The sequence below is a fragment of the Phallusia mammillata genome, chromosome 8 (genome assembly GCF_965637545.1).
Source record: "Phallusia mammillata chromosome 8, kaPhaMamm4.hap1.1, whole genome shotgun sequence".
Classification (NCBI taxonomy): Eukaryota; Metazoa; Chordata; class Ascidiacea; order Phlebobranchia; family Ascidiidae; genus Phallusia; species Phallusia mammillata.
The window spans coordinates 8,496,241-8,520,061 of NC_137259.1; the positions used below are offsets into that span (position 1 = coordinate 8,496,241).

Sequence of the window (23,821 nt, forward strand, 5' to 3'; positions counted from 1 at the left end):
TATGGAGTAATTGGTACAGCTCTCTGCGACCCCTCAAGTTTGTTTAGCGACCCCCAGTTTGGGAAGCCCTGATTTAGAGTACAACCAAAATAGTAAGCAGGTATGTCCATGGGTCGCGAGAGACCACAAAACAAAATTTTGGGAAGTATTTGGGTCGCGTCAAAAAAAGGTTGGGAACCACTGGTGTAAGCCACCTGCGAGTGTGCGTCTGACCAAACAGGGGCAGAGCAAAATCGTTTTTATGCGACGCTTGTTTCGCACCTTTTTACGTCTATTTGGGCCGTTATTTTCACCATTAGAATCAAATAGTAATGTGGAATAAAGGTGAAAAATACGTTTCTGTCTATTTTTTGCGCCTGGTGCAGTGTGTATTATCAACATCCTAAATTGTATTCTGACATCGAAGGCCGCACTTAGTGCCCTAAAAGACCGCAGGTTCCCCACCCCTGGTTTAGAGTTTAACACAGCTACAGCGGATCTGTGTGTCAGATAAGCAATTACTAAACATTTGCACAACTAAAAGATTTGGGTCAACACATCATGCTATAACTAAACATGAACCCTACACCTTCTTTGCTACGTATTCCGATAAAATCTACTGTGAACTGAGAGCTATTTTCCTTCTCACACTAGTATTTACTCAATCTAACACTAAATCAGCAGTAACGAACCACAAACTTTCATAACACTAAACCACCATTTGTGATTGACAACCCACAATCCACATTTGCTCATTGTGTCCCAGGTTGGGTTGTAAACTAAGAACGGCAAATCTGCTTGTTTAATCTGATGCTTTTGCGTCGCTGCTTCTGCAATCTGCAGGCTCCAAATGCACGCACCACGTTGAAACTTTTTTTTTCTTGACACAAATTGAAGAGATAAACAAGTAATCAGGCTTGCGCTTTTCTTGTTTACAGGTGGGACGAAAAGGTGAGTTAAAGGTGCTGCAGGTGATTTAACTCCCAAATCCATACTAAAACTGCTACAGCTGTAATGTTCTGTGTAAATAATCGAAAAACTTTCCACTTTTTTACGTGCTTTGAAGAACAATACTCTTCTGTGAAAAAGCGGAAGCCATTTGCAATTCAGTGGTTGGATTAGGCCATGTGCTTTTTTACTACGCTATCTTCTGTGCTGAAAGCATGTCAATAATGACCAGTCCAGAGCGGTTGTAAACACGCCTAAGGCTTTCTGATGATTAAGTTACAACGGCAGCAAACGTCTGGCATTATGTCAACTATTGTCAAAACTTGTAAGCTATGGTGATGTAACTAATCACCTACACTATTTGGATTTTTTAGTTTAGGTTAGTCAACAAAGTATGTGTGAAACTTTACCTGAATACTTTTCAATTGCACCACAAGGAACGTCTTTCTGTGCATTGTTAATGACTAATCTAGAAATTCAGCTTGGTGCGAAGATTGGCAAATACTAATAAATAAACTATATTTATTAACATGTGTCAAAACCGTATCTGTCGTTTATTTAAAGTCAACTGAAAATCCACCTTGTCGCAACATACAGGTGAGGTTCTGTTTGTATAAACAGTCACAATGTTGAGGCCAAACTCATCTGAACAAAACCTTTTCAAAACCATTTTCTAAATAAGCTGTCAACGCGCTTAGCTTCACATAAAAAGAGTAAAAGAGGAGCTCATTCACAGTGGAACACGGTCATGGCCCACTGAACATAAACAGATTCTCATCAACCTTTTTGGGCGGCCAAATAATGACGTGTACAAACAGCAGACATTACGTCACATTAACAACAAAGATTGAGATTTGGCAGCAACTACCACCGTAGAAAAGGTGGACACACACACAAAAACGCATTGTAAGCCTGTTTGTCTTGTACAAAAGAGCGGTGCCGTCATAGTTGCTTTTGGTGACAAAGGTTTAAACTTCAATAAACGTTACAACGAACGGACTAAAATACAATCTTGAGAAGTGGACGTTTTTACAAATGAACTAATTTCTATGTGTATTTGTTTGTATATGTCACGGAAAAGGAAGTGAATTTCAGGCTTTCAAGAGCAGACACACCCCTTTTCACATGTTTAATAGTCCGTTACATGCTATCACGTTTCTTTGCATGCATTGTGCCACAGTAAAATGCTTTTGTTTGTGTATTTGCGTAAGAATATCAACGGTTTGTGACTACAGACATTGAAAACATGTTACTCCATCATTTTGTTGCTTTTCATTTTTTCGAACAGAACTGTGCAACAATATGACAAATTAGTAATAAATTGGGTTCTTATCATGCTGAATTATAGGAAAATCGGTTGAAAAGTGTTTGAGCAACAAAAATTTCTTACCACGGCGCAAACGCAAAACTGCATTGCTGGCTTTCAGGTGTGGTGGTCCAGATAATCTAATTACAGAACAAACAACCTCCTTCACGCGGTGTTTACCTCACCTAAATCTTTACAGACTTACAAGTTATGCTGGCATTTGTCAGAATGCACCACCTATACTTGCTGGTTATTAGTTATTACCCCCAAAAACGAAGAGTTTCAAGGTTTATTTGACTATCACCATAAAAACTAAACTCAAACTATATTTAAAAACTTACATTTTCACCACATAGTTTGCTCCGGTATACGTACATACCAAAAATATTTTGTCCTTTGCCAGCCACGAAAAAAGGTAACGTTGACTGTACCACAGCAAAGTCACAAACACATACGACGCCAATTCGGTCGTAGGGACGCCTTTACACCTCGACGGCACGGTAGTGAATAGCAAGCGCTCGTGTTAGGGCTTTGAAGTGACAAAAGTGGACAGGACTTAAGCAAAGCCGTTTAGTACAACATGTAACTGGAGGTTCGGTGGGTAAACAAACCCTGAATTGTCCGAGTCTCAAATTTCTCGTGAAATATTTTGCCGTCTGGCCTTAAAGCGAAGTGTGCGCATATCCCGGCTTAACGGGACTAACAATATTACCTTTGACTCTGTTTTGCCGAATCACAAGTAGCAGGGTTTAACTAAGCAGTTATAAAGCTTTTCACTTAAGCTTCGTTACAAGTCCATAAACATATTGCGCTAATAATTAATTAGCGGCTTATTGCTCTATTTTTTAATTATGCTTTTTACCTGTCCTATTCTCACAATTAAACGAACCTATCTTATAGTTTTTAAAATTGTCGTCAAGGTGGTACAAAGTTGTAAACGGGCCTGAAATTGGAGACCGAACCCAGCCCGAACTCCAAAGTACAAGCCCGAAACCCGGCCCGAACCCGAATCGTTTTTGAGAAGCTCGTTCAGGCCCTAAAGTTTGATTGACAGGCCTATACATTGAAGCCTCAGGAAAGACCAAGACAACAAACACAATAAACAATTGGTCTTGAACAAGGCGTTTTAGGACTGTTTGACATTAGATGGTCCAGCAATAGCTACTTAGCTAGTTAAATTTATTCAAAATGTACTGACACAGAGTGTAAAGTCAGGCCCGAATCAGGCCCATTTTTCAAGAAACCAAAGCCCGAACCCGGCCCGAACCAAACCTGAAAAACCCGGCCCGACCTACAAGTCTGAGGTGGAACAACTATACTAAAGGACATATAGCCTAAGCTTAAAATGATGTTGCTTTACAATTCAAAACAAAATCTCTTTATTGGACTCCTCCACCACTCATAAAGAACGTAAAAACATATTTACATAATCAGTGTAGGCTACTTACTGAAACAGAAGATGCAGCAATTCGGGTTGCAAAGTAACTTCAACGATCTTCGTACTTCGTCCATAATATATTTCGTCCAGCAATCGTCCTTGAAACTTTTGGTTTACAAATGATACCGAGCACGAAATGGCGTGATATAAAATTTTCGTTTCCGTAATGCTTCAGTGAAACCCTTTCCGCATGTCCCCTGGGTTATATCCTGTAACAAAACGGAAAACAAAACAGTTTCCAAATTTAAGACGTTTAACTTGAATAGGCTACCAATAAATTTGACATGCAACTCTTGTGGCCTACAAAAACACAGTTAAAAAGCTTAAAAAAATCATTGTTGTTCTGATCAAGAGTAGGCTAGGCCTAGCAGTCAATCGCAAACTATCATGTTGTTTAAATAACTGGCGTTTTTATCTGGCATCGTATTAACATGTGCCCATCGGGCTCTTTACTCAGTTATAACAGACAGAATATAGGCCGTAAAAGGTTTCGATCGACACTAATTCAATAACTTGAGGTAAATGGATTTTCCGATCTTATAGCTGAGATGAAAGACTATGCAAGCCTACACAACACCCAACCGCTTTATTCAAAGGGCCAAAACAAGTTTTGTATCTGCGTGCAATTCAAAGGTGATTGGGCTATCAACGATATTACATTTGTTACAACTACAAGTGATGCAACTCCTCAGTGAGCTGGTGGTCTTTTTTAAAACGGACTACTAGCCGAAAATTTTGGCTTTTATTTTTTTGTTTTCTAAACCATGACCAATATCAAATGACGTTAATTTTAGCCACGTAAACATTGTTTTTAAGCGTTTTTAGCAAAATGCTAAATGCCGGTGCTTATTTTCATAACTGCATTACAACACAGTTCGTATTTGTTTCGTTTTTTCCGCGAGAGGGCGAACAAGACACGCTGTTACGTCCCACTATGACATTTTTTCTTCTTACCCTCTAAGTTAATTTGGTCTTAAAATGTAATGATCACAAAACAAAAGGAAGGCGTGGTTGAGACTTGAGAGCAGGTTAACGAGTGTGAATGAATTTTAAGCTAGCGTGTCACAAGCCTTCAAATAAATTCGGTAATAAAACCGTTTCTGATACGGGCTTTACGTGGATTTCTTCTATGTTGTTATTTGTAAAGGAACTTTGCTTTAAAAGAAAGCTTTACACATCTGAGGGAAGTGAAGTGGTATTGTATTGAATGTGATGTACTGGTGTAGATTGTCGAAATGGAATTATGTAGTGTGACACAATATGTAACATGCCAATGAATTTCTTTAGGTCATATTTGGGGTTAATTTAAGCTAATTTATGAGTATAAGATAGTATTTCTTGTGTCACAATGCCAACTCGACTAACAAGAAGGAAAGACTACAACCTGGTGGATGATACATATGATACAAGATTACCTTTACACAACGAGGAGGCCTTTCAGCATGGAATCCAGTTCAAATCAAAGGTAACTGAGAATGGAAAATATTTTCCAAGTAACAGAATGAGACAATAAATTTTTATGATATGTGAATATTTTGCCTAACTGGCACTTCAGCTCCTTGTTCAAATAGTATCTAAATTACAGGCATATATTATTAACTCTATACGGAATGCTAGAAAATCTATGGCTTTCTTCTGCTATAAGTTTCTTACAACTTAAAATAACAAACAAAAATATGAAGATTGTTTTTTTAACTTTGTTTTATTTAGTACATTGGAACTTTGGATGTGCCTCGGCCTACTGGAAGAATGGAGATTGTTGTTGCCATGCGAAGAATCAGGGTAAAACATAAATATTGACATAAAAACCTTCATGCATATTGCAATTATACTTTTTTCTGTTTATTTTGCATGCAATATTTTTCTAAAATTAGTTGTTTAAAATGGAATTTTTCCATCCTATAACCTGGTTTATAGTTGTTGTCAGAATGTCACATTGTAAAGTGTTAACTGTTAAATGGTCTGTTGATATTGATTTCCATTTGTTGTCAATAACCATGTGTGTTTTCCCAGAACAGCATTTAAATTAGCAAATTCTGTTTTCTGTTGCTCTCGTTTTGATTAGTTTAGGGCTTTCCAGTTCGGTGGTGCAATCGATTTTTACAGTTGGTGGAACGGAACTGATTTATTGAAGGCAAAAATGTTGAAGTTAAGAAAAAAATCTGTAAGATTTTAGAGAACGTTGTAGATTTGTATTTCAGCTTAACCTTTCTGCATTTGGACAAACCTAAGTTGGTTTTCCCTTTTTAAAATTATGATGCTTAAGGTTTGCAAAACATTTTTTAGAAAATACTCTGTTGGTGTTTTTATGTTTCAAATGACAAGTTTCACACAAATTACATAGTACACTAACTATCAAATTGAAAATTACATGTCACTATATCTTAACCTTAACAGAACTAAAAGCAATTTTTTGGCCTTTTTTTTAAAGTGCCTTCAGCTGCATAAAACTGTAGAAAATATGTTTGTGTTTTTGGTTGTTGATAATTGTAAAAACATTTTTTGTGGACAGAAGCACAAAAACTAGTATATATCAATGGTGCTAATTGAGACAGGATATTTAAAGAGAAAACCAGTCCAAGACAATGCTGGTGATTTCCTGTAAGATTAAGGTCAAAGTGCTTGTCTTTTGTTCGGATTAGGTAATAGAAATTCCACAGATATATAAAAATACATATGTTCGACAATTTATTTTCCAACATGTTTCATAATACATACTGACTAGTAAAATCAGAAGGCAAAATTCAGAGACATGTTCTCCCATAAAAATTATGCTTATACACCAAGCTAGTAGTTACTGAGTGATATCACATGGCAATTAATTAACTGTTCGCCTACACTCTCCATTTTTGGACATGTACACTATTGGTGTTGGCATAACATTGGGTTGGGCTAACCAAGAACAACAGCTTGACTGAAATTGGAGACAGGGTAATGCAAACAAAGCGATTAAAGGTTACGAATCACAGACCCCCATCCAAGTAGGAAAGTATGCAAAGTAACGTTTTTGCTTTTAAGGGGGTTGTTACCACATATATAATTCATGAAATGCCTTTAAGGGCGCTTACCTCGAACGTTTTAAATCACACCTATATCTTACATTGTTACAACAGCTGATAGTTACTTCTCTACACAAATTATGGCATACCGTTATCTTAAGGGCAGCTGCAGGCGTGGGTGATTAAAAAGAACGCTCTTAGCTGCTTTAAAACGGAAGTAATCAATTCGAATCGGCCAATACCAGACGCATACATCCTGTTTTGACGCCTTAGGATATCTACAGCGCTATTAAATAGCGTTCGCGGAAACATAGATTGAAAGGAAGTTGGTTTGATTTTCTGACTGCCCTTTCTCCATTTTTTCAACAACCATTGTAAAATTTCACCTTTTAGTGATTATATTGACAACGCGAGTTTTGTTGTTTTTTAAATACGGGTCGTAAGCATCCGTTCCGGTTCAATACAAACACCAGGTTTTTACTTAAAGTTCTGTGTTTAACATATTCAAGTCCAAATGACCGAAACGTTTCATCAATTAGGCCACTTTCTTTGTTATGATGCATTTCCTGCCTGTAATATTATGAAGACATCTTCTTGAGAATATTTAAATAGATGCAATATCAGAATGGAAGTTTAGTGAGGAAAATAACGTTCCAAATAGACTTTAAAAGCGACATGCTTTTATTAATTGAATGGATTAGTGCTTAAAATACATGCAAGTAAACCAAAATTCGAATACACAAGTCGCACAATTATTGGAAATAGTTCAGGTTGTTGTACATCGACTAATTCAATTCAATTTTATTTTGTTTACAGCGCCCACAAGTATTTATAATAATTCACAATAAACGGAACAAGTCAAAGCGTTGCAAACAAAAAAGGATCAGCTTGAACCACGCGCGGTTATAACTTGTAGCTGACCCCAACTAATTCTCGCCTTAGGTCGAAGAGATAAATCCTCAAGAGCTTCCGCTTTTCTGGTATTGATTATTAAATAGGGAAAAGATCGAAGGTCAGTATCTGTCTTTGTTTGCCAAATAGGTCAAGACTCCGCTCAGACTAATTTTATAACTGGACTTTATAAACGGATGGTTTAGTAAACGGGCATAAACGGTTGCTATGGATGTTTTGCAACTGTTACCGTCGCACCGTTGACCCCAGGTGACTTGTCTTTCTGTTATTTCACGCTTCGTTGTGGGAAACCATTGTTCTGATTGTCGCAAAAGTTGTCGCTGAGCTCGGTCTTTTGTGGCGTGCCATGCGTGACCGTCTTTCCATTTCTAACTCCCTGCAAACAGGTTTAGGTTTACATGTGGAAGTACAACCACCCGGTTTATGCGTTTATTGACCGATGTGGAATTTACTGTATGTAGACCTAAAGGTTGTATTTTGTTAAAAACATGAATGTCCTAAATTCCTTTTATGTTCACAACTTTTTTGCTTTTTTTACATTTTTGTATTTTTCAATTGTCTGTTTTAATCCTCACTATGTTTTACAGTACGAATTCAAAGCAAAGCAGGTGAAGAAGCGGAAAGTCAATGTGACTGTGTCAGTTGATGGGGTTAGAGTTGTTCAACGAAAAAAGAGAAGGGTGATTTTTTTTGGGTGTTTATGGATTGACATTAGGACTTGGACTCTAATACCCTAAATAATTTCGTTTTTTTGTGTTTACAATGCCACCTAAAAATGTGGAATCAGTCAATGTAAAGATGATTTGTTTTTGCAGAAAAAAGATTGGGATTGGGATGAAAGAAAACTACAGGTTATGCATGATCCAGTGTACAGGTATACACTAAGTTTCATCTGGAAATAATAATTTATTAACATATCAGTCATTGTTGAACAACGCTGTTACAAATATATACTTCACAAAACAATAAGTCATTTGGATGTATATATTTAACCTTGTGCCCTATATTGCAGGATATTTTACGTTTCTCATGATTCACATGACCTTAAGATTTGGAGTTACATAGCTAGAGATGGATCTAGCAACGTCTTTCGGTGCAATGTATTTAAGTCAACAAAGAAGGTAAATACCTCTCGTTGTTTGCGCTGTCAGGGTTTTTTAAAGCCCTTTCAAATATTGTGTAATCAGTGGTGATATAAAACCGAATGAATCCACAAAATATGCCTGGAGACTTGTACTGTAAATTTGTATCTGCCTATATGATGTATGTATGCCAAGTGAAAGTACTTGCGGTTGCTAAGCTGCAATGGTAGAGAGTGTCTTGGGTATTTAGGTAAAGTTTTTTAAGTTTTGTTTATGGTATCGTTAATTTTTTATGCCTGGTCAAATTGCACGCAGTCAACTTTTGTGATGTATATATTTGTTTAAGTAAACAGCACTGCGATCCTTAAACTCATAAGATTATTGCACTTTAATTAATGTGGTATTGTCATGTTTACTCCCACAAAACTAATGCAAGTATTCTTTGTTTACAATGCTGGATATCCCAAACATCTAAAGAAATGTCCTTCCAAATGAAAACTTTCAATCAATATATGTTTTTTTACACATCAACATTTTCATACAGAGTCATGCGATGCGAATTGTTCGCACCATCGGTCAAGCATTTGAAGTTTGCCACAAATTTAATGAAACCCGAACAGCTGAAGGTGCAAGCGACAAAGAACAAGATAAGAAAAATGAAGGTAGTGATTATTGTGAACTGCAAATAGACTTAGTATAACCTTTTTATTATGATTCTTTTTTTTACACCCTTGACTTATGTCAACTACTATATCCGTGTGTGTTCAAATTCAATCCATAATACTATGTCATTCCAAAATAAGTTAGGTTTCAAGTACAACCATTAAAAAGTTACCGTGAGTTACCGTGAACTAATGCTTTGTAGAACGCCAAGCAACTGTAGGTGGTAATGAACGAACTGAACCAAACGCTGTTTTGGAAACGGATATTGATGCAGTTGAGGTTGTCGATTCCCCTCCAGAAAGCACAACAAGAGTGGGAGTTACTGATTTGGATTCAGCACAAGCGCAGGTTAGATTTTCCTTTCAAATTGTTTAACAGCGATAATACTGGTATACCAAGATTTTTTGGAAAACCTTTGCCATTTTATTATATGTAACTGAATAATAATATTTTAGGAAATGTATGGGTAGTTTGACTGCATTTAAGATGATTAATGCAGGCAATGGAATTTGTATCTAATGCCCATTTTATTTATAAGAGGATTAAAATTTACATCAAACCATTTTCTGCTTGACAAAACACCAAGCCACACTACACTGGGTGTAGGGGTTGTATTCAGTTTTATTGCACCACTCTTAATGCAGTGTGTTATTATAACTTTGATGCAAATAAAAGCCTTAAACTATAAAACTTTTTTTTTCAAATTTGTGAAAATACAATTTACTTTTACACACTGTGTTGTGTAACTGGATGAAAAGAGGCAAAATGAATTTTATTGTGAGATAACAGACTATTTTTTGTTTTAGCCAAAATCACCTTCAATTTCCCTGAACAGACAAACAATGCAAGGTCTTTCTTCCCTGACGTCAGGTCATGCACCACTGAGCACACATCATCAAATTCAGCTAATGCAACAACAAGTCCAACAATCTGAACAGAAATCTCAGTTTGCTGTTGCCAAGGTATGTCCCACATCAATTTACACAAAGGCAGATTAAGCCCAGGTTTCGTTGGCAGATTAACGTGGTTGAAGCCATTTTTGGTTTTTTGAACATGAATAATGTTTTGTACTTATAGAAATATGCATTTAAATTTGTATATTTAATAGTTGTTTTCAAGAAAACAATCAAACTTTTATCGTTTCAAAATCAACTTACTATAAGTTTTGAATTTCAATTTATCTTGCCAAAATAAAATTTCACACCAGATTGTGAAAATAAGTAGTGATGGGACGATACCAGGTTTTGAAGCGAGTACCGATACCGAGTACTAGTACCACATGTATATACCTTTGATCCTGAGTACGATTACAGGGTACTTAAGTGCAGTGTTTTACTTAGTTGTATATCACTGGCTAATTTATCTGCCATGGTCGGGGTACAGGCTTGCACACACACACATGCAGAAAAAAGTAATCTCCATACGATAGCGAAAAAAAATATGTAACCTGGCGGAACTTTTTTCCAATTTTGTGCTGGCCGAAGCAAATATTGGCATAAAGTTGCCCGTATTCTTATGGTGTAAATCGACCTTCGGTACTCGCACGTTGGTATCGAAAACTGAGACAAAATATTTCGATACCGAGTACGAGTATCGATATCACTGAAATCGTTCGATACCATCGATACCGAGTACTGAGCACCGGGTACCCGTCCCATCACTAAAAATAAGTAAAGTCATCCTTTCATTTGTTGTTGAATAGGTACAGCTACTAACTGACCAACTTGCTGCAGAAAGATCAGCCAGAGTTGAAGCACAGGTAACTTGATTATCTGATTTTTATGATGAAGGAGACCACTAACAAAATTGAAATAATTTGCATATAATTCTGGCAGAAATTAAAAAAAAATCCTGGGCTGTTGTTGTTAATGTATTTTAGTACATACTGTTTTTTGGCAGGCTCGTAACCATCAACTTTTGTTACAAAATTGTGAGCTGATTTCACAAATGAGTGTGATTGTTGCCCAGATGAAACAACTTGAGCTAAAAGTAGCAAATGCCCAAGGCACAATTAGCCCTTCAGGTAAAATATACCATACAGGCTGTATGCAAAACAATGTTAACTTTTACATGATGTTTTAATACATTTACAATTCTTGTAGCACAAATCTCATTAATTAGCAAAACTCTGTGCAAGCTTTTTTTCATGCCTTTTTTCTCAGTAGGTCATTGTTCACCACTTAATCAGTTTTTATGTCCTACTGTTTGTTGTCACATTCCATGCACTGCTTTTGTTTTATTTCATAGTTAAATATGCAACTGGGTGACTAAAATGCTTGATTAGTATTAACTGTTGTTTCGCATTGATTTGCAGGGGAAAGTTCCAGTCAGATTGCAGATTTTCCTATTGGACCAATAGTTGTGGACTCTGGCAATATGATTTCAGGCATAAATCCAATACAAACCTACACTGATTTGGACTTTCTCAAAGTAAATATAGTGTGCCTAAAATTTGTTGGTGTGTTTTATTGTTGGGCTTTAATGTACTAATGTAATTTTTCATTGCCTTTTTCAGAATCCACCAATTTTGGACAACAGCTTGTTTGAAAATACCAACATATCATCATTAGCCCCTACTACCCCTCCATCAATTAAGAGTAATTCATCCAAGGGAACACGGCCAAAACTTCCAAGTGGAGCAAAAAGTAGAAGAGCCAATGGAACTTACAGTAAGAAATCTTGTGTAAAGTAACAAATAACTTCATAAAATTTCTGGTAAACTTTTTTGTTTTCCACACAAGAAAGATTTGTTACCGTGTAAATCCTACTCAAGTAAAAATAAAGACCAAAAACAAGTTTAGTTTTTGAACTGGTTCAACACATATATGCAGTTCTTTAGTTGGGACATTTAGGGATGTAAAAAATGCATTTCAAAATTTGCCGTCTGAATTTTAGAACTGTTAACAACCCAATCAGTTTGTAGGCATTTGAAAACACATTTGAATTTAGTATCTTCGGAATCTTCAAGTTCAAGTGACGATGAAGAGGTTCCCATGCCAACAGGATTATCACAACAAGTTAAAACCAACACTACAGCTTCCACTACTAAAGCAACCTTTGGTTCTACTACCATCAAAACAGATGCATTGGATCTGCTCAACTTTGATGATACTGCGTAAGTACATGTGCTTGTCTCCTGCACTGAGATGAATTCTTTAAACATGTACAAATGGAATCGACATGTAAAGCGGGTCAAATGTTGATCTTTGAGGGATTTGCTTTTTGTGCAGAAACAAAACTGACCAAATCAATCTTCAGTGCAAACAATTTGTCAAATTAAACTTTTGCTAAAAAGTTTTGTAAAACATAACTGAAAATGGAAAATATTTTTCAAGTAACAACATCAATCAATGAATTTACATCGAATATATATATTTTTCACGGAACTGGCATCTTCAGTTCCTTATTGCTGTTTGTTGGGTGGTCTGAAACTTTTCAGTTTGTCTTAGTTTTAAAACACAACGACTATTTTTCAGAGCATTGTTCAAACTAGTATCATTGCATGAATCTAAAATTATATCAGTGTATCATTTGCCAAACCACATAATTACGCCATAGCGTATTATGTAACATAGCAATCACGTGCAATTAAATTTCCCAGCAACACATCAGTTTGGACGTCTGGCATGGTGACGCCATCACAATTACAACGTAACAACAGCAGTTACCAACGTAGTGCAGCAACCGACTCAATTTTCGATGCTTCCTCCATGTTTTCAACATCACACTCTTTGCAGCAGACATCTGTCAACCAAGCGTAAATATTGTTTTTACACTTTTTATTTTAGTTTTGAGGACTTGAATGAAAATAAGTAGATTTTGTATGGCATAGTTTACTTTTATGAACGGACCTAAAGTGGTGTGTTCGTTTTTGGTTGATTTCATGTTAAGGTGCTTGAACCTTCCAACAAAATCATGACACTAAATCATGACATAACAAAAATTGGACACTGTTTTTTGGTTGTTTAAACTAGAGATGTACCGAATATTCGGTTTGCCGAATTTATTCAGCCGAATCGATCATTTTTGCAAAGATTCGGTTTCGGCCGAATAATTTGTTGCGATTCGGCCGAAACCGAATCTTTTACGAACACAAATTTAACGCGTTAAACGTGTCTTTTCTGCTTATTAAGGTCCACGCAATCTTTCAAAAGCCCAAACATAACGAAAATTGCGTCAATGTTTATCTTTTTCAACACATTATCGTTTTCCCCACGGTAGTCCAAAAAATTAGTAATTCATTGGCAGGTTGCCAGTCATGCTTAAAGCAATTTTAAACCCCACAGAACTGAAATAAGGACGAAACACAACTATTTTGCACTGGCTGCCTGGTAGATAAACATTTTTTCACGTCGAACGCGTAGCGTACGACTTCGCGTGACGTCATAAATGATTCGGTTGATTCGGCCGAATTTATTCGGCAAAACCGCCGAATATTCGGTTTCGGCCGAATCGAAATTTAGCCGATTCGGTACATCACTAGTTTAAACTGCAATTATAATTTTTGATTTAAAAAATGATTTGGCATTTTTAGTCATACGATTTTTTTAGTGGTTATGCAAAAATTTTCAAAACAAGAAATGTTCTTTGACAGAAACGGCTTTACTTTGTCACCCATCCTTAACCTGAATAATACCAGTTCCTCAGCAAATTCAACACCAAGGTCAAATAGTCAAGGAGATTCAGTGAAACGAAGCAAGGTATGCAAATTATAGTTGTTACTTGTGGCAATTTTCGAATGCGTCACATTTGATTGCAGTCTAGATTCCAAATGTAAAGTTTTATTGATGACGTTGAACCGTCTGCAGAAAATGTATATATTCACTGTACATCAGCTATCTTGCATTTTTTGTTTTGATCTGGTAATGTCTAATATATTGTTTCAGGACTCGCCAGGCGTGAATCCGATCAAATGGCGCCCTCTATCGCCACCTAGCAGCGGTTCTGCAGTTTCTCCCATTGCTTCCAAGTGAGTTGCTTTTCCAATAATACGTAAAAAAATCGCACTTTTCCAATAGTATAACGTGGACAGGCAAAATGACTTGTCACAATACTGATGTAAATTGGAACTTCGTATTTACGGCTTTTTATTTTTATGTGTCACGCTTAAATTTGCAGCGTTTCTGACAGACAACAAAACACCGATCTCTCCCCATTATGTTAAATACGGTCAGTATGATTGTGACGTCACAGTCGCTGTTGCTTGTCCTTCCGCAATTAACTTCTAGCTGTAATTACTTGTAGTTGAGTTTTTAGCTGGTGAAAAGAAAGGTTCCTATTATCTCTTAGTTCAGAGGTCGGCAACCGCCGGTCCGAGGTATTCGTTACCGGGCCGTGTAATTTTCAGGGTAAATGCTTTTAAACATTTTCTTCTTGCAACCTGGAAATGACAAACTATTATAAGCGTTTTTTTTTGCCAAGTATTTGTAGTTGTTTGATGACCAGCCCGCCAAAAATTTCTCTTTCAAAAACTGTCGGCAGTGCAAAAAAGGTTGCCGACCCCTGTCTTAGTTGATTAAAAAAGCCTCCGAGATAGACATGTACTTATTGCTGATGGATAGCAGAAGTGCTTTAGAGCGATTCTTTTAACAAACAAATATTGATGCCACCTCCCTTACATGATTGTCGCATTAGATTCTCTCCCTTGTGGCGTATTTTGCGCCCCTGAGAATATTCATCCATTGACCTCGAAACTGGTCATAATGGAATTTGTTGCTTAGATTGTGTCGTGAGATACACTAAGTAGTTTGAAGTTACATAGAGTAACCATTATATTGTGAATGATATTGTACTTGTTTGTAATACCCAAATGAGTATTCTAAAATAGTGAAAAAGCCTTAAAATATGTTTTTGTCTGAATCATCACACATACTACTTATTTGTTAAAAAAATTGTTTTGATGGGCTTAAAGATTATTTTCTGTGTCACAAACTGATAATTTACAGATCTTTCTCAAACTTAATTTCTGAACAATAAATCTATTTTGCTCTTTCCTTGGCATAACCGTCACCTATCGTTAATTTCAAGATTTTTGAGATGTTTTATGTACCCTTTTATCAACAAATATCAGCAATGAAATTACATTTTCTATCAATCACACAACCTATTATGTCTGGTAATTATGCACAACTAAAACACAAATTATCGAATCTTTGGTGTGGGGAAGTGGTTTTGAACACGCCTGTGTCGTGGTATGTTTTGATTTGGGTGGGATTTTTTTTTCAGAAGATCTTTCAACCCATTTGTTTTTAGGAACACTTCCATAGCATCTCCTAATACGTCACTTCCGCGCATCAATCCGCCACCAAAAGTGCAACGAAGTAACACAGTTACGTCACCAAGCGGTGCGCGCATGCGCCCACAACTCACTGGCTCATCGCTTCCCGCCGACGATACGCTCATCCTCTCTGACTCTTCGCTCATCCACGTTGATGAGGAAGTCCAAAAACCACGTGACAACCGGACGTCTGATATGGACGCAAGTTTCAAGATGGAAAAACCAACGCAAAAAATTTTCGACTTTGATCCTACCAACTACGAACGCCAGCTTCGGTACGAACCGCTACAAAAAGTTAAATCCGCTGCGTGGCACCAAAGCGCTGCTGTTGCTCAACAACCGTCGCCAAGCGGCAAGCAAATTCCGACTACAGCGAGCGTTGGTCAAACCAGTGCCATGCCACCTGTTCTAGTACAAGCCGCAAAAGTTTTACCCCTTGAAAGCAATGACGAAACTGACGTCACTATTGGTTCGATGTTGGATGAGATTGAAAGTCAGTTTACGACGGAATTTTGGGACGGCGACACAACTGAAAGCATGCGTACTCCAATAATGTCTGAAGCGCTTTTGGATAAAGATACATCTTCGTCAAGTGATAATGTAGAAAAGTCAACGCTTGAGCTAGGATTCAACACCACAAGCAGTACTTTCAATGCATCAGCTTCTGAACAAACTGAACAAAAACGGAACGAGCAGACTGCCCCACCTAGCGGAGAGAACCCCGCTGCGCCATCGACTTTACAACTCACTGGAATTCCATACAGCGAAAGCGAGCCGACCTCCATAGCTTCCAGCGATTCTGGACTAGGAAACATTGTTAGCGTTTCTCAATCATTTCGAAGCCCAACCCAACTGAACAAGGCGTCGCCTTTGTCTGATAATTCAGCTGTTTCGAGGTAAACATATAAGTACCCTTCCCACCCCTTTCTTTAGTTCTTCAACTAATATTTGAGATGTAGCTTAACTTAATTTGCTGATTTCTTTTTTTTGTTAAATATTTCATCTTGCGCCAAAATCGCTTCCATACTGCTTTTATTTGTTCTTCTTGAGTTTTATGTCTTTTGTTAACGCTGATCTTAGTGAAATCACCTTTTAATCATCCTGTTGTGTCAATTTCTCCGGTTATTTCAATCATTTATAGACTACGTGTATTGTGGTTTAATCAGATCCTTAGCAGTTCGTAAAAGACCCGAAATAATCAGGGAATGAATTTACGAACTACTTTTCAATGACCAACCATCATTCACTGTACAGAGCAGTATGCCAGTGGCAGTTTTGCACGAATTTCGCAGGCTACCTTATCCATACAGCCATTGTAATGCTTCGATCTTGTTATTTTAATGCTTTTATATTTCAACATCAATCTATTTGTATCAACTGTCTTGCATTCCTGGTTGCTTACAAAGCATTTAAAGACAGTTTTAGTCTGGAACTGCTTATTAAAATACGTGGTGTGGCCTATCAAATGCATTTACATACGTACGTAATATATGATATGTAAAATGTACATTAGTTTTAAAGGCACAAAAGACTGCAAACACAGCCCGTTTCGAATTAAGGTTGTTACCAAGTTAGAATGTCACTAATGTAACTTTGGTTGTGCACACAAACCTACATTGACCTATATATATATTTATAAATATTCTATACATATCATGTACTTTTGCCATTATGGTTAACGGTGCTATTGACGTTTACCTGCTTGCAGCTGTTCATTGCAACTCGTCATTGTGATATTACGTTTCTGTACGTTTTACATTACCTGTATCGTACAGCGTTACTCGAATTACAGTTTTTACAATTTGCGATAATGTGTCTCTTTGTCGACTTTTCATAGTGTTCCAAGAAATGTTAGAAATTGAGACATTTAGAATTTCAGGCGAATATTGGACAAACTTGTGCTCATATGGTGGCTTTGGCATGAATAAACATTAACCCCATTTGCACTTTTAGGAGGGTAGGGGCATGTAATAATAGACAGAGGGGAACTTTTGTTTTTCGCCTTACTAACTTGAAAAATAATTGTCTTTAAGTATGGTAGAACTTCAGAACCAAATGAAGGCGAGGTACAGCGCAGCTCATGCAACTTTTTAAAAGAAAGCGCACGTTGTAACAAATATAGCGCGACATTACTTCACAATAGCTATACATAACGCATCATGATCATGGCCTGTACTCATATTGTCTTTGATTGCAATCCATTTATACCAAGCTATATTCAAGGTTGTTTCAAAATTATGGCCACCCTCGTGTATTTATTGCAGTGATTTCAACATGTTTTAGAATGCAACGATCATAAATACGTTTCTAACTTCTTTAAGTATTTTAAACACCTGAACTGTTTATTTATTTCCAGCTTTGCAGTTGGTTGATTTAATGATTTAAAAACCTAATTTTGACGCCTTGCCATATGGTGGTGAATGCTTGGTGACCGGCTGATTCAGTGTTGCGCCTTGTTTTGTTGCAAATGTTCGGATTCATTCCAGTGCTCCCCAATTGTTCCTTTAGTTTCCAGCGCCCCATTCATCACTGCACACAACCACGGTTGGCCCTGGCGTCAACCTTGAGAGGTTATGAGAACCACTGGTTGAACTCGTAAGCCGTGTAAACAGGTATATAAAATAGCTGTAAAAGAAATGCTCTAAATCAGGAATCAGGTTTTCAAAGAAATAGAATCATTCGAAAATGCATTAGAATATATGTATTTCGCCTATTGGCGTCGTCAGTTTCTGTATAAGCATGAATTAAGTGTGCTGTTATGAAATACTGCTGCCGAAGTCAGCCTAGTCAGCCCAGCCAGACAGTCCTGCTTTTAGTCAAAAATTCGTTTGTGTGAAATGCCTAGATTTAGAACGATATGCCGGAATAAATAAATTACACTGGTTTTAATATTCTTGTCTCGTTTCATAGTTGTGGTTATTGCAAAGCTCCTATCTATTTGCGTCATGATGCTTTGGCCCAAGGGCTTTTAAGGTTGAAAAGGATTTCCAGACCAAAAAACGATGGGCCCACATATCGTTTGTAAGGTGCAGGGGTAGTTTGTTAAACAATGTGTTTGACTTATACTTGTCGGTTCCTCTTTCTTTTTGGATGCTTTTTGGTTCAAACAGTCGAAGGTAAAAAGTAATATAGTTTTAACAACAAAAGTATAGCTTTATGGATCATTTATAATGTCATTTTACGGGCATTTGTGTTTTTTAAAATTGTATTAGACTTGGCTATTCCATGTAATTTATTGCGCAATATTTATATGTTACAATATACATAAGTAGACACATGATTTTCACTACAGGTCTACAATGTTGGAAATGCGAAAGAGCCACAAACGTGAAGTTATGTTCCAATATTGGACGAATGGTTAGGTGTTTGACTTCACAGGTAAAAGCGACTAAATTTCTTTAAACCTCTCTAAGAATATATTTTTGTTTAAACCAAATTATCTACATTTACAAAAGAATTCATGCGTGACTGTGGTACGTCGATATGGTGACGAATCTTTCATGTGGAAAGGATGCAAGCAAACCGTCGCTTGCCAAAACGACCAAAATCAGGTTAGAAGTTCTTGTTGGAAAGTTTTAAACTACATCTGTTACATCTTTTTTATACCATATATCTTGTTTAATATTCGATGCGAAACACAAACACGCACAATAAAATTATGTCGAAACCAGAGTTATAAACAAAACCAGAAAATTCTAACCCGAAACTCCAAACCAGATCTTTTTAAATTAATGCCCGAATTAAGCGTAACAAACACATCCTCCTCTGTGACATTTCCACAATAAAGATTCTGAGATAAGGCACGAAGTATCAGATTCATTTAAACTTAAGCTTAAACCTGAACCCGACCTAAAATACCTCTACTGGTTTACAATTCTATTTAAAACTATTTTCTTTGTGTTTTTTTTAATTTAAATATCACAATTTAATGCAGTTTTTCCTGTTACAAGTATCTAATTCTGGGATATTTTGTGCCTCATCTATAAATGCATTCACCGAAATATTATTAGATTTCTTGTCTGTTAAGAAACAACCCGTGGTTTTGTTGTCACATCCCATATAACCAGTTCAACATTATTGCAGGAGTGTAATTGTTATAATTACGATAAGAGATTTTAAAAATGATCAAACTATTTTAAAGAACAGAGAAAAGGTTCACCCATATCAAAACCAGTGCAACAGTCATCTTAATTCGTCGGTTTGTACTTGCTGCTGCCACTCCAACTTATGTAACGCAAAAGAAGCCTGCCACGGTAAGTTGTAAATATCTTTAGCAGTGCTTGTGTTACCTGCAACGATGGTGGGAAATGTTTAAAAAAGGATAATATGCCTGCCATTTTATAATGCCATTGTTCCAGAAGTAGGTTTCCTACAGGTAAAAAACAAAATGTAGTGGATGTGCCCTAAAGATTAATTTTGCGTCTTTGTCTAAAACCAAAAACCAGAAAGTTTTGACTGAGGTTGGTTATTATTTTTGCTAGCCTTTAAACTCTACAAAATAACGTTTTTCGGGTTGTTTGTACTTCCAAAATGTTTTAATTGAATTCACGAGAAATCAAGTATGACAAGTAATAATGCATCATGCGCCCATGTAAAATGTAAACGAGGTTTTAACGACCAGTCTTTTGCATAAGATATGATTGGTTTGAGTTAGCATATATCCACACTCTTGTTACATAACAGCAGATAAGTAATTTTGAGACTGTGCTTTATTTTGGTTATCGTGATCACGTTTAACGATCTTAAGGTCTTAGATCCAAATCTTTTGATTTATTTGAATTCTCTTCAATCGATTTTAAATCGCTAAAAATTTACGCCCAATCCACCCTCACAACTTATTGCAATTTTTATTTTCAGTTCAAAGTGACGCGCCCTCGGGCAGTTTTGCTCGTTTGAGGGCTAGTGAATTACCACAAAAATGCCCCAACGTAAACCGGTTAAATAACGGCAAGGTTGAATGCACTTCCTCGAACAACGTTGGTTCAATTTGCAATTTTACTTGCACCAGCGATGGATTCACGATACAACCGACACCAGAAGCAACAACATCTGAATGTCTTGCTAACGGAGAGTGGAGTCAACCAAAGCGATGCTGCGCCCGTTAGTATAAATCAGGGGTGGGGAACCTGCGGCCCGCGGGCCGTATGCGGCCCGCTTGCCTTTTGAAAGTGGCCCGCGTCACAATTTTGTTACAGCATAAAACGTAGCATAAAAAAACAATAATAAAATGTTTATGTACAAATATTTACTTGAAAAGACTTCGACATTTCTATATTTGACGCCAAACTTATTAAAATTGCCACACATTCAACCACTTGCTGTATTTGTGACGTAACAGTCACTCGATTGTCTCTTCTTCCAGTAACAAATCATTTGCCATGTTGTGTTAGTTTTAAATGGAGCTAGGGTGTTCCAGAAAGAATGGACAGATTTTAGTCGAATTAAGTGATGAACCTGTATGCCTTGTTTGTTGCAAACAAGTAACAGCAAAGAAAAAAATCCAATCTGGAGCTATGAAATATAAAATCACTTGTGTGCTTAGGGTATTATTACACGGAATTCGAACATTACACGGAATTTGAACATAAAAAAATATTTGGCCCCCCGAAAATGTTGTGCAATTCATGCGGCCCGCAGTACTGAGTAGGTTCCCCACCCCTGGTATAAATAAACCTTTTGTTATTGATTTCGGTAACACTATTTACGTATTTGTTCAACATTATATATACGGAGTCTTTAAGGAATGTAATGCCAAAATGGACATAAAAAGAGTGATGCAACATTGGCTTCTCAAATTTTGGGGCAAATTTATGCTAAGGTCATCATTGATACAAAATGCTTAATCAGCCATTTTCTAATTTATATGCCATGTACAAAAAAACCAATACACTTGAGCCTTTTTTCATTTAATGATATAAAACTTCACAATTTGTTTGTCTACTTTTACGTATACTACGTATATATCACATTTCACATGGCTCTTTTGGTACAGCGCGAAGACACTGCATGCTTGCTTAGTTATGAGTCTACAGACTTTAGTTGCGAAACTCGTGTATAGAATCTGACTCGCAGGGCGATGTAACCAGAATTTCAAGGAACTTAGGGTTCCGCAGAGATTCCCCGAAGTTTGTTTTGTAAAAATATTACTTCGTAATCTCGGATCTTGTCACAACATTTACACCCACCATCAAGTGTTTTACTCCTACGCATATGTACGCCTACGCTTGCATACTTTGCTTACCTCATTGTTTCGCAGGCTCCTGTCCGCCGTATGCCCCGATGGATCTGGTTGTTCTACTTCACATTAAAAGCCACCGAACCTGGTTAAGGGTACTCACAACATTTACACGTAATGTTCTCAGGTAATTTTTTTATTGCATTTGTCCCAGATACAATTTACAAGATAATAAATTTGATCCATTTATTAATTTTGAAACTGCTTTCACAGGACTTACAAACTTGGTTACGACGCATTACGACTTGCCCGCATAACGTTCAGCAGGGTTCCTCATTTAGATCAAGCAATCCTACTCAACGACACCAACAACATGGCAGCATCAACATTTTTTGAGCTGGCACAAACGCAGAAATACAGGCAAGCAGGTAAGAATGTAAAATTCACAACATTTTTAATGAAGCAACTTTGGAATTTCGAATTATCTCGCAAACTCATAGGTAAGGTACCGGCGGTGATCACAATTCCTCACAAATGAACGGTCTGGGATCAAACTTTACATTAGCCATAACCACAACAGGGTTGCTGTAATTCGATCTAACTTACGAACTGCAATGTGGCACAGGCGAAGTTACATTTCAAGATCGAGTGAACAGTAACAGCATGTTGTAATACTAAACGAATTGTTTCTGGTTTGTTCACGTCAGTTAAACAGCTAGATTCTTTTGAACACTCCACATTAGGCATTTATTTGATCTATTTAAGATCAATTAACATCCACTCAAACTTACATACATTCATCTTAAAGTTTAAAGTGATAAAACACACAATCAATTTAGATGACGGACTTGTGAATATCGGTGCTGCCTTGACTTACGCTCTGCAAATAATTAAAGTTGAAAAGCAAGATCCAAACCGACCACTACAAGCTGTGGTTGTTCTTACTGACTCAAAATCGGACGACGACGTTCTCGGACCAGCAGAAGCACTTCGCAACGAAGGTGTTTTGGTATGAACATTATGAAATAGTGGTATATTGAGCCACAAAATTGGCGCCCTTAACATCGAGTTCTGGCTGCGCCCCTGTTTTTACGTTAGATTGGAATTGAAAATTTGCTAAATTCCAAAGTTGCATTGTAAATATTGATTGCACTACCGATGCGACGTATACAGTTTATACAAAGACCATAATTTAGTTACGAAATGTAATTGATGTCTGTTGCATAACTGGGAATGTTTTTTTTTCCATTACCGTAATAAGATAATGTTACGGAAATCGACAACTAAAACACACAGAAGAAAGGACTTGTAATACCTATAAGGCATAAGCGGTGGTGGGATTCAAATTTTTTGTCAGCCGGTTCTGTTACAAAAAGTTCATTGAGAGTAACCAGTAATGCTAACCGGTTCGTTGATCCCATAAAATTTCGTGAGACGGTTCAATAGAACGGGTGTGAACCGGCTGAAACCCACCACTGCCTAAAAAAGTGTAATATAAGGTAACATTCAACACTATATTTATTCTTTCAGACATTCGCGCAGTTTTACCAAGATTCAAGCAGCGTAAATTATGACATTCAGGAGTTACTACAAATCGCTGGAGCTGATCAACGAGTGATGGTAATCAACAAGAATGATAACAAGATTCCTGACCGCCAAGATTTTGATATTTTTCGATATGTGTGTGCTGATATCTGTAAAATGTACGAATGGAACATAATAGATTAGGTTACGGTATCTTATCTACTGTAAATGCCCACTACCGAAACAAAACTATTTCCAAGGTCATGGGAAGGACAACATTTTCTCTTAGTTAATTCATGTGAAAATTTTCTTGAGGTCATTTCTTTTTTATTGTCTTTGGCCCCCACATTATTTGTCGCATATCATTAGATGAGGTTTTGCAGCATCTAAGTTAGATTCTTCATTTCGTGTTATTGGAAGTATCTTTTGTTATCCAAGATCGCGTGAAAGAGCCAACGTTCTGTGTAAAAGTCTGCCAATCCTTCGCCAACAATACATTATGTAGGCTATGTGTATAA

General features: G+C 36.9%; 2 protein-coding genes across 3 annotated transcripts; both read left to right on the forward strand.

Annotated features, from left to right (window-relative positions):
- The first annotated feature begins 4,930 nt into the window (after window positions 1–4,930).
- LOC145204500 (carboxyl-terminal PDZ ligand of neuronal nitric oxide synthase protein-like) lies at window positions 4,931–17,409 on the forward strand. Of its 2 annotated transcripts, XM_080077088.1 has the most exons (18): window positions 4,931–5,136; window positions 5,382–5,453; window positions 8,170–8,262; window positions 8,398–8,456; window positions 8,595–8,703; window positions 9,209–9,326; window positions 9,530–9,675; window positions 10,134–10,289; window positions 11,030–11,086; window positions 11,227–11,350; window positions 11,642–11,757; window positions 11,843–11,996; window positions 12,277–12,442; window positions 12,929–13,084; window positions 13,922–14,027; window positions 14,214–14,296; window positions 14,446–14,496; window positions 15,580–15,644. In XM_080077088.1, exons 1-17 carry the CDS (start codon window positions 5,020–5,022, stop codon window positions 14,489–14,491), a joined length of 1,878 nt encoding a protein of 625 aa, XP_079933214.1. In that variant the 5' UTR covers window positions 4,931–5,019; the 3' UTR covers window positions 14,492–14,496; window positions 15,580–15,644. The 2 variants fall into 2 exon arrangements, with proteins under 2 accessions (XP_079933214.1, XP_079933213.1); XM_080077087.1 differs by lacking the exon at window positions 14,446–14,496 and having other exon boundaries at window positions 15,580–17,409.
- Window positions 17,410–18,636: 1,227 nt separating this feature from the next.
- On the forward strand, window positions 18,637–23,821 carry LOC145204779 (uncharacterized). Its single transcript, XM_080077372.1, has 9 exons — window positions 18,637–18,720; window positions 18,897–18,982; window positions 19,060–19,155; window positions 19,746–19,857; window positions 20,462–20,704; window positions 21,861–21,966; window positions 22,053–22,207; window positions 22,619–22,788; window positions 23,310–23,821. The coding sequence occupies exons 1-9, from the start codon at window positions 18,654–18,656 to the stop codon at window positions 23,505–23,507; spliced, it is 1,233 nt and encodes a 410-aa protein (XP_079933498.1). The 5' UTR covers window positions 18,637–18,653; the 3' UTR covers window positions 23,508–23,821.

Excerpts from the sequence above, each read along its gene's own strand:
- LOC145204500 (XM_080077087.1), top strand. The coding sequence starts at position 5,020 with ATGCCAACTCGACTAACAAGAAGGAAAGACTACAACCTGGTGGATGAT. Across the intron at positions 8,704-9,208 it reads TATTTAAGTCAACAAAGAAG|AGTCATGCGATGCGAATTGT; the intron begins GTAAATACCTCT and ends ATTTTCATACAG. Across the intron at positions 12,443-12,928 it reads CTCAACTTTGATGATACTGC|CAACACATCAGTTTGGACGT; the intron begins GTAAGTACATGT and ends TAAATTTCCCAG.
- LOC145204779 (XM_080077372.1), top strand. The coding sequence starts at position 18,654 with ATGTGTTTGACTTATACTTGTCGGTTCCTCTTTCTTTTTGGATGCTTT. Across the intron at positions 18,721-18,896 it reads TTTGGTTCAAACAGTCGAAG|GTCTACAATGTTGGAAATGC; the intron begins GTAAAAAGTAAT and ends TTTTCACTACAG. Across the intron at positions 19,156-19,745 it reads GCCAAAACGACCAAAATCAG|AACAGAGAAAAGGTTCACCC; the intron begins GTTAGAAGTTCT and ends ACTATTTTAAAG.